Consider the following 12,023-nt stretch of genomic DNA (forward strand, 5'->3'; position numbering starts at 1 on the left):
TTAAAAAAAGACTTAGTCTTCAGTGTTTATTTATTCAGTGTCATCTCATGATCATATTGATCTGTTTTGCAGGGAAGAAACAAGCAGATCAAAGTAAGTCGCATGAACCCATAGTGTCGGCCCAGATCCGGCCCAGATCTGGTACGCATTGAATCAGCATGTGCCAGATGTGGAATGAGAACCAACGACAGCATTATTTTAAATAAATGTACATAATCCATAATGCATATATGTATGAATATTACACACAGAAACTGCAATACATAAATATGAAAGATATTCTGTCTCTGCCTGGAATGGTTAGAAGTGTAATTTACGGTAATGTGGTTTATTGTCTTTCTATGTATTTGTTGAAACGGATTTATAATGAATCCCTCCAATGATATTGTGATTTTAGATGGTGAGCATGGAGTTATGAACTACAGAAAAGGTATTAGTAGTTGCAAACAATAATAAAAATAAAAGTAAACAAGTACTGTCAGGTTGTGCACTGGTTTACACCAGGATACACTGAGGTCTGAGAGAACCAGTGAAAAAGCTTCTGGATTAAATTGATCTAATTTACTATAATCTTTCATGAATAAGTGTATCAGCATAAAGAGCATCTTGTGCTTCATCGAATCAAGGAAATCTGACCTTCTATTCCAGGAGTTAATTGTCTCCCAAATGTTTAAGGCTCAGACTTTTAGACACTGTATAGTTTATTATAAATATAGTTTATTATAATTGTCTACCAGAGAATAATGCGAATATAATTACACATAAAACTTCAATATAAGAAATTAACAATTCATGAAAGTTAAACTATTTATGTTCATTTTATGTCCTAAATTACAGCTCTAGGTTTCCTTCACTAAACATGTTATCTGTTTCTTATTTAGTTATGGGAGACGAAAATATAGAAGAACTGAGGAAACAAGCAGGTATGACATCATCATCAGTTATACACTCACACTCTTCATCATCTCAGTTATACACTCACACTCTTCATCATCTCAACTATACACACACACTCTTCATCATCTCAGTTACACACTCACACTCTTCATCATCTCAGTTACACACACACACTCTTCATCATCTCAGTTACACACTCACACTCTTCATCATCTCAACTATACACACACACTCTTCATCATCTCAACTATACACTCACACTCTTCATCATCTCAACTATACACACACACTCTTCATCATCTCAGTTACACACTCACACTCTTCATCATCTCAGTTATACACACACACTCTTCATCATCTCAGTTACACACTCACACTCTTCATCATCTCAACTATACACACACACTCTTCATCATCTCAACTATACACTCACACTCTTCATCATCTCAACTATACACACACACTCTTCATCATCTCAGTTACACACTCACACTCTTCATCATCTCAACTATACACTCACACTCTTCATCATCTCAACTATACACACACACTCTTCATCATCTCAGTTACACACTCACACTCTTCATCATCTCAGTTACACACTCACACTCTTCATCATCTCAGTTACACACACACACTCTTCATCATCTCAGTTACACACTCACACTCTTCATCATCTCAACTATACACACACACTCTTCATCATCTCAACTATACACTCACACTCTTCATCATCTCAACTATACACACACACTCTTCATCATCTCAGTTACACACACACACTCTTCATCATCTCAGTTATACACACACACTCTTCATCATCTCAGTTACACACTCACACTCTTCATCATCTCAACTATACACACACACTCTTCATCATCTCAACTATACACACACACTCTTCATCATCTCAGTTACACACTCACACTCTTCATCATCTCAGTTATACACACACACTCTTCATCATCTCAGTTATACACACACACTCTTCATCATCTCAGTTATACACACACACTCTTCATCATCTCAGTTACACACACACACTCTTCATCATCTCAGTTATACACACACACTCTTCATCATCTCAGTTACACACTCACACTCTTCATCATCTCAACTATACACACACACTCTTCATCATCTCAACTATACACACACACTCTTCATCATCTCAGTTACACACTCACACTCTTCATCATCTCAACTATACACACACACTCTTCATCATCTCAACTATACACTCACACTCTTCATCATCTCAACTATACACACACACTCTTCATCATCTCAGTTACACACTCACACTCTTCATCATCTCAGTTATACACACACACTCTTCATCATCTCAGTTACACACTCACACTCTTCATCATCTCAACTATACACACACACTCTTCATCATCTCAGTTACACACTCACACTCTTCATCATCTCAGTTATACACTCACACTCTTCATCATCTCAGTTATACACTCACACTCTTCATCATCTCAGTTATACACACACACTCTTCATCATCTCAGTTACACACTCACACTCTTCATCATCTCAACTATACACACACACTCTTCATCATCTCAGTTATACACTCACACTCTTCATCATCTCAGTTATACACTCACACTCTTCATCATCTCAGTTATACACTCACACTCTTCATCATCTCAGTTATACACACACACTCTTCATCATCTCAGTTATACACTCACACTCTTCATCATCTCAGTTACACAGTCACACTCTTCATCATCTCAGTTATACAGTCACACTCTTCATCATCTCAGTTATACACTCACACTCTTCATCATCTCAGTTATACACTCACACTCTTCATCATCTCAGTTACACAGTCACACTCTTCATCATCTCAGTTACACAGTCACACTCTTCATCATCTCAGTTATACACTCACACTCTTCATCATCTCAGTTATACACTCACACTCTTCATCATCTCAGTTATACACTCACACTCTTCATCATCTCAGTTACACAGTCACACTCTTCATCATCTCAGTTACACACTCACACTCTTCATCATCTCAGTTACACACTCACACTCTTCATCATCTCAGTTACACACTCACACTCTTCATCATCTCAGTTATACACACACACTCTTCATCATCTCAGTTATACACTCACACTCTTCATCATCTCAGTTACACAGTCACACTCTTCATCATCTCAGTTATACAGTCACACTCTTCATCATCTCAGTTATACACTCACACTCTTCATCATCTCAGTTATACACTCACACTCTTCATCATCTCAGTTATACACTCACACTCTTCATCATCTCAGTTACACAGTCACACTCTTCATCATCTCAGTTACACAGTCACACTCTTCATCATCTCAGTTACACACTCACACTCTTCATCATCTCAGTTACACACACACACTCTTCATCATCTCAGTTATACACTCACACTCTTCATCATCTCAGTTATACACACACACTCTTCATCATCTCAGTTATACACTCACACTCTTCATCATCTCAGTTATACACTCACACTCTTCATCATCTCAGTTATACACTCACACTCTTCATCATCTCAGTTACACAGTCACACTCTTCATCATCTCAGTTATACACTCACACTCTTCATCATCTCAGTTATACACTCACACTCTTCATCATCTCAGTTATACACTCACACTCTTCATCATCTCAGTTATACACACACACTCTTCATCATCTCAGTTATACACTCACACTCTTCATCATCTCAGTTATACACACACACTCTTCATCATCTCAGTTATACACTCACACTCTTCATCATCTCAGTTACACAGTCACACTCTTCATCATCTCAGTTACACAGTCACACTCTTCATCATCTCACACTCTTCATCATCTCAACTATACACTCACACTCTTCATCATCTCAGTTATACACTCACACTCTTCATCATCTCAGTTATACACTCACACTCTTCATCATCTCAGTTATACACTCACACTCTTCATCATCTCAGTTATACACTCACACTCTTCATCATCTCAGTTACACAGTCACACTCTTCATCATCTCACACTCTTCATCATCTCAACTATACACTCACACTCTTCATCATCTCAGTTATACACACACACTCTTCATCATCTCAGTTACACAGTCACACTCTTCATCATCTCACACTCTTCATCATCTCAACTATACACTCACACTCTTCATCATCTCAGTTATACACTCACACTCTTCATCATCTCAGTTACACACTCACACTCTTCATCATCTCAGTTATACACTCACACTCTTCATTATCTCAGTTATACACTCACACTCTTCATCATCTCAGTTAAACACTCACACTCTTCATCATCTCAGTTATACACTCACACTCTTCATCATCTCAGTTATACACTCACACTCTTCATCATCTCAGTTATACACTCACACTCTTCATCATCTCAGTTATACACTCACACTCTTCATCATCTCAGTTATACACTCACACTCTTCATTATCTCAGTTATACACTCACACTCTTCATCATCTCAGTTATACACTCACACTCTTCATCATCTCAGTTAAACACTCACACTCTTCATCATCTCAGTTATACACTCACACTCTTCATCATCTCAGTTATACACTCACACTCTTCATCATCTCAGTTATACACTCACACTCTTCATTATCTCAGTTATATACACACACTCTTCATCATCTCAGTTATACACTCACACTCTTCATCATCTCAGTTAAACACTCACACTCTTCATCATCTCAGTTATACACTCACACTCTTCATCATCTCAGTTATACACTCACACTCTTCATCATCTCAGTTATACACACTCACACTCTTCATCATCTCAGTTATACACTCACACTCTTCATCATCTCAGTTATACACACTCACACTCTTCATCATCTCAGTTATACACTCACACTCTTCATCATCTCAGTTATACACTCACACTCTTCATCATCTCAGTTATACACTCACACTCTTCATCATCTCAGTTATACACTCACACTCTTCATCATCTCAGTTATACACTCACACTCTTCATCATCTCAGTTATACACACTCACACTCTTCATCATCTCAGTTATATACTCACACTCTTCATCATCTCAGTTATACACACTCACACTCTTCATCATCTCAGTTATACACTCACACTCTTCATCATCTCAGTTATACACTCACACTCTTCATCATCTCAGTTATACACTCACACTCTTCATTATCTCAGTTATACACTCACACTCTTCATCATCTCAGTTAAACACTCACACTCTTCATCATCTCAGTTATACACTCACACTCTTCATCATCTCAGTTATACACTCACACTCTTCATCATCTCAGTTATACACTCACACTCTTCATCATCTCAGTTATACACTCACACTCTTCATCATCTCAGTTATACACACACACTCTTCATCATCTCAGTTATACACTCACACTCTTCATCATCTCAGTTATACACTCACACTCTTCATCATCTCAGTTATACACTCACACTCTTCATCATCTCAGTTATACACTCACACTCTTCATCATCTCAGTTATACACTCACACTCTTCATCATCTCAGTTATACACTCACACTCTTCATCATCTCAGTTATACACACACACTCTTCATCATCTCAGTTATACACTCACACTCTTCATCATCTCAGTTATACACTCACACTCTTCATCATCTCAGTTATACACTCACACTCTTCATCATCTCAGTTATACACTCACACTCTTCATCATCTCAGTTATACACACACACTCTTCATCATCTCAGTTATACACTCACACTCTTCATCATCTCAGTTATACACTCACACTCTTCATCATCTCAGTTAAACACTCACACTCTTCATTATCTCAGTTATACACTCACACTCTTCATCATCTCAGTTACACACACACACTCTTCATCATCTCAGTTACACACTCACACTCTTCATCATCTCAGTTAAACACTCACACTCTTCATTATCTCAGTTATACACTCACACTCTTCATCATCTCAGTTATACACTCACACTCTTCATCATCTCAGTTAAACACTCACACTCTTCATCATCTCAGTTATACACTCACACTCTTCATCATCTCAGTTATACACTCACACTCTTCATCATCTCAGTTATACACTCACACTCTTCATCATCTCAGTTATACACTCACACTCTTCATCATCTCAGTTACACAGTCACACTCTTCATCATCTCAGTTACACAGTCACACTCTTCATCATCTCAGTTATACACTCACACTCTTCATCATCTCAGTTACACAGTCACACTCTTCATCATCTCAGTTACACAGTCACACTCTTCATCATCTCAGTTATACACTCACACTCTTCATCATCTCAGTTAAACACTCACACTCTTCATCATCTCAGTTATACACTCACACTCTTCATCATCTCAGTTATACACTCACACTCTTCATCATCTCAGTTATACACTCACACTCTTCATCATCTCAGTTATACACTCACACTCTTCATCATCTCAGCTATACACACACACTCTTCATCATCTCAGTTATACACTCACACTCTTCATCAGTTATATACTCACACTCTTCATTATCTCAGTTATACACTCACACTCTTCATCATCTCAGTTATACACTCACACTCTTCATCATCTCAGCTATACACACACACTCTTCATCATCTCAGTTATACACTCACACTCTTCATCATCTCAGTTATACACTCACACTCTTCATCATCTCAGTTATACACTCACACTCTTCATCATCTCAGTTATACACACACACTCTTCATCATCTCAGTTATACACTCACACTCTTCATCATCTCAGTTATACACACACACTCTTCATCATCTCAGTTATACACACTCACACTCTTCATCATCTCAGTTATACACTCACACTCTTCATCATCTCAGTTATACACTCACACTCTTCATCATCTCAGTTAAACACTCACACTCTTCATCATCTCAGTTATACACTCACACTCTTCATCATCTCAGTTATACACTCACACTCTTCATCATCTCAGTTATACACACACACTCTTCATCATCTCAGTTATACACACACACTCTTCATCATCTCAGTTATACACACTCACACTCTTCATCATCTCAGTTATACACTCACACTCTTCATCATCTCAGTTATACACTCACACTCTTCATCATCTCAGTTATACACTCACACTCTTCATCATCTCAGTTAAACACTCACACTCTTCATCATCTCAGTTATACACTCACACTCTTCATCATCTCAGTTATACACTCACACTCTTCATCATCTCAGTTATACACTCACACTCTTCATCATCTCAGTTATACACTCACACTCTTCATCATCTCAGTTATACACTCACACTCTTCATCATCTCAGTTAAACACTCACACTCTTCATCATCTCAGTTATACACTCACACTCTTCATCATCTCAGTTAAACACTCACACTCTTCATCATCTCAGTTATACACTCACACTCTTCATCATCTCAGTTATACACTCACACTCTTCATCATCTCAGTTATACACACACACTCTTCATCATCTCAGTTATACACACACACTCTTCATCATCTCAGTTATACACACTCACACTCTTCATCATCTCAGTTATACACTCACACTCTTCATCATCTCAGTTATACACTCACACTCTTCATCATCTCAGTTATACACTCACACTCTTCATCATCTCAGTTAAACACTCACACTCTTCATCATCTCAGTTATACACTCACACTCTTCATCATCTCAGTTATACACTCACACTCTTCATCATCTCAGTTATACACTCACACTCTTCATCATCTCAGTTATACACTCACACTCTTCATCATCTCAGTTATACACTCACACTCTTCATCATCTCAGTTAAACACTCACACTCTTCATCATCTCAGTTATACACTCACACTCTTCATCATCTCAGTTATACACTCACACTCTTCATCATCTCAGTTATACACTCACACTCTTCATCATCTCAGTTACACACACACTCACACTCTTCATCATCTCAGTTATACACACACACTCACACTCTTCATCATCTCAGTTATACACTCACACTCTTCATCATCTCAGTTATACACTCACACTCTTCATCATCTCAGTTTTACACTCACACTCTTCATCATCTCAGTTAAACACTCACACTCTTCATCATCTCAGTTATACACTCACACTCTTCATCATCTCAGTTATACACTCACACTCTTCATCATCTCAGTTATACACTCACACTCTTCATCATCTCAGTTACACACACACTCACACTCTTCATTATCTCAGTTATACACTCACACTCTTCATCATCTCAGTTACACACACACTCACACTCTTCATTATCTCAGTTATACACTCACACTCTTCATCATCTCAGTTATACACTCACACTCTTCATCATCTCAGTTACACACTCACACTCTTCATCATCTCAGTTATACACTCACACTCTTCATCATCTCAGTTAAACACTCACACTCTTCATCATCTCAGTTATACACTCACACTCTTCATCATCTCAGTTATACACTCACACTCTTCATCATCTCAGTTATACACTCACACTCTTCATCATCTCAGTTATACACTCACACTCTTCATCATCTCAGTTATACACTCACACTCTTCATCATCTCAGTTATACACTCACACTCTTCATCATCTCAGTTACACACACACTCACACTCTTCATTATCTCAGTTATACACTCACACTCTTCATCATCTCAGTTACACACACACTCACACTCTTCATTATCTCAGTTATACACTCACACTCTTCATCATCTCAGTTATACACTCACACTCTTCATCATCTCAGTTACACACTCACACTCTTCATCATCTCAGTTATACACTCACACTCTTCATCATCTCAGTTAAACACTCACACTCTTCATCATCTCAGTTATACACTCACACTCTTCATCATCTCAGTTATACACTCACACTCTTCATCATCTCAGTTATACACTCACACTCTTCATCATCTCAGTTATACACTCACACTCTTCATCATCTCAGTTACACACTCACACTCTTCATCATCTCAGTTATACACTCACACTCTTCATCATCTCAGTTATACACTCACACTCTTCATCATCTCAGTTATACACTCACACTCTTCATCATCTCAGTTATACACTCACACTCTTCATCATCTCAGCTATACACACACACTCTTAATCATCTCAGTTATACACACACACACTCTTCATCATCTCAGTTATATACTCACACTCTTCATCATCTGTTATATACTCACACTCTTCATCATCTGTTATACACTCACACTCTTCATCATCTCAGTTATACACTCACACTCTTCATCATCTCAGTTATACACTCACACTCTTCATCATCTCAGTTATACACTCACACTCTTCATCATCTCAGCTATACACACACACTCTTAATCATCTCAGTTATACACACACACACTCTTCATCATCTCAGTTATACACTCACACTCTTCATCATCTCAGTTATACACTCACACTCTTCATCATCTCAGCTATACACACACACTCTTAATCATCTCAGTTATACACACACACACTCTTCATCATCTCAGTTATATACTCACACTCTTCATCATCTGTTATATACTCACACTCTTCATCATCTGTTATATACTCACACTCTTCATCATCTCAGTTATATACGCACATACAGTAAGTGTAATATCATCTCACACATGAGGATTAATAATTGTTGTTTTATCTCTTCCTCAGTTCAGATCACTATTGACCGTGAGCATTTACATCCAGATCTGAAGGTTTCTAAGGACTGTAAAACAGTGAGAGAAGCATTAGAATATAAACACACTGGAGAGGGATTTCCATATGAATTATGTGCATTTGGAGCTCAAACATTTACATCTGGACGTCACTATTGGGAGGTTGATTTGGTGGTACAAGATACACCTCCTAAAAACTACTGGTTAATTGGTGTGGCGAAACATGGAAATTTCCGTTCAAAAGACAGATCTGCTTTAACTCCATCACACGGTTACTGGTTCTTGTGTTCAGACGGTCCTAATGGCTTTTACATCAGCTCTGATCCATCAGTTACTCTCTCACTGACACCGAGACCTGAACAACTGGGAGTTCTGTTAGATTATGATGACGGTCAGCTGTCATTTTACAATGTCAAAGAGAGGAAACATCTGCTGACCATGAGCACCAGATTCACTGGATTAGTCGCTCCGCTGTTTAATCCAGGTGTAGGAGATCTGAGTTCACTTAAAATTCTAGATTGTCCAGAACCTGTAGAATCAGCTGTAGAGTCCAGTGCACCTTTACTGGGTAACAGCTCAGACGCTTGACTGACCAATCCAGTGTGTTTAGACAGTATGGAGCATGTGCACAGATACTGACAGATGCTTTTCCCTAAACTAAAATAAATAATAAACTTTATTTTATATAGCGCCTTTAAAAGTTGCATCTCAAAGCGCTTTACAAAGACGTACAGAAAAGATACATCAAGATAAAAAGAAAAGAAAAAAATCCCGTATTTTAATACTCTTTGCTTAGTTCATTGTGCATGCACCGAATTATTCTTTTGGATTAGCCTAAGCAACGTAACGTTAGACCTAGCTTTACTGCTCCACTACCAACAAGTTTTCATGGCTACTGTTCTCATCAACGACAACACATATATTCACAGCGAAGTATAGCTTGCAGTCTTAAATACAACTTACTGTATATGAAAAACATTAAGATATAGGGGTGTATAATCATTGTAAAACCTTGACCTTGACGTTGTCTTGCCGAGATACGCCGGTCTCTCCAGGTTGGGTTGTAGACTCAGTTCAACGAATAACGTGATTGGCCAAATCAATTCAATTTGGTAACAACACAAGCTTTGATTGGATCTCACTCTGGCCAACATTTGTGATCAGCTAGCGAAATTAAATCTATTTTTATACTTTAATATGCAACAATTGCCTTTGGAAACAATCGTTAATCTTTTTGTGAATTATTCATACAGCCAAATTAAAAAAATGACCCAGACAGCTGCTGGGTAACTATCAACTACGAGATAGACGGACTCGGCCCACCATCTAGACGCACACATACACAGAATGGCCTCTGGAGACAAAAGACCGTTTATAGCCTTGTGTCGCGGGTGCGCGCCGGTGACGTCACCGACCAAGAGCTATTAACACCACCTCCAATTTATGTCAGAGATAGTTGAGGCTATCGACAATATTTTACTTCTGACATGGTCTCCCAGCTACAAAAGGATGTTGAAAAGCTAACAAGCAGCGTCTTGCAGCTCACAGAGAAATGTACGGATCTGGAAAGTCGCAGTAGAAGGCAAAACTTGCGCATTCTTAATATTAAAGAGGGCGAAGAGACTTTATTACGCACCTGCTGAAGAACGCACTCTCATTGGAAACTCTAACTTTGATCGACCGCGCTCACAAATCCTTGAGAAAACGCTCAGACAATACCTCATTTCCCCGGGCCTTCATTGCTAGAATGCATTGCAGGACATCATCCGAAAAGCTGCTCAGCTCAAGTCCATCACCTACAACGGAGAGAAACTTCTGATATTCCCTGACCTCCCGGCGGCCATACTGAAACAACACACCTGTTTTAACAGGGCTAAAGACCTGCTTCGAGATCGTCCAGGGGTCCGCTTTGGATTTCTGTACCCAGCGAAGTTACAGGTCACACACAACAGAGAAGAAATGTACTTCACGGACCCGATAAAGGCGTTCACATTCACAGAGCAACACTTCGGTGAGGGTAACGTGTCGACATCATAAACTCTCCTTCGATTGAAACTTTATAACCAGGCTAATAGAGTGGGTTGGAGCGCTGTTCGGACAATTACAATCATGCGCTTTTTTTTCTTTTTTTTTTTTTTGTCGTGATTTGTTTAATATGCATTGTGTATATGCTTCACGGTTCAATCTGTAAAAGACTATGTGTGCAGACGACCATCTATAATACCCATATGAACTGTTCACTGAGCTCCTGATAGTCAGCTATCTTCGGTCAAGTTTGTTGTATCTTGGTAAAATTCTGATCTGATGTTCAAGCAAGCCTGTGTTCTCAGAGACGTTGTTCATTTGTTTTCTATTTTCAGTTTTGTTGTGATAAGGGATCGCGGGAGGGG

At 38.6% G+C, this 12,023-nt stretch overlaps 1 protein-coding gene across 1 annotated transcript in view; it reads left to right on the plus strand.

Annotated features, from left to right (window-relative positions):
* LOC311287874 (erythroid membrane-associated protein-like) overlaps positions 1–12,023 on the plus strand; it is a gene marked incomplete at its 3' end in the record, with an annotated part of 177,103 nt that overhangs the window by 14,667 nt on the left and 150,413 nt on the right. Inside the window, exons 5-7 of the mRNA XM_084404984.1 lie at positions 73–93; positions 398–430; positions 882–923. Of these exons, the coding sequence (XP_084261110.1) occupies positions 73–93; positions 398–430; positions 882–923 (96 nt within the window). The remainder of the gene's footprint in view (positions 1–72; positions 94–397; positions 431–881; positions 924–12,023) is intronic.

Source organism: Rutilus rutilus (genome assembly GCF_951802725.1).
Source record: "Rutilus rutilus genome assembly, chromosome: 3".
Taxonomy (NCBI): Eukaryota; Metazoa; Chordata; class Actinopteri; order Cypriniformes; family Leuciscidae; genus Rutilus; species Rutilus rutilus.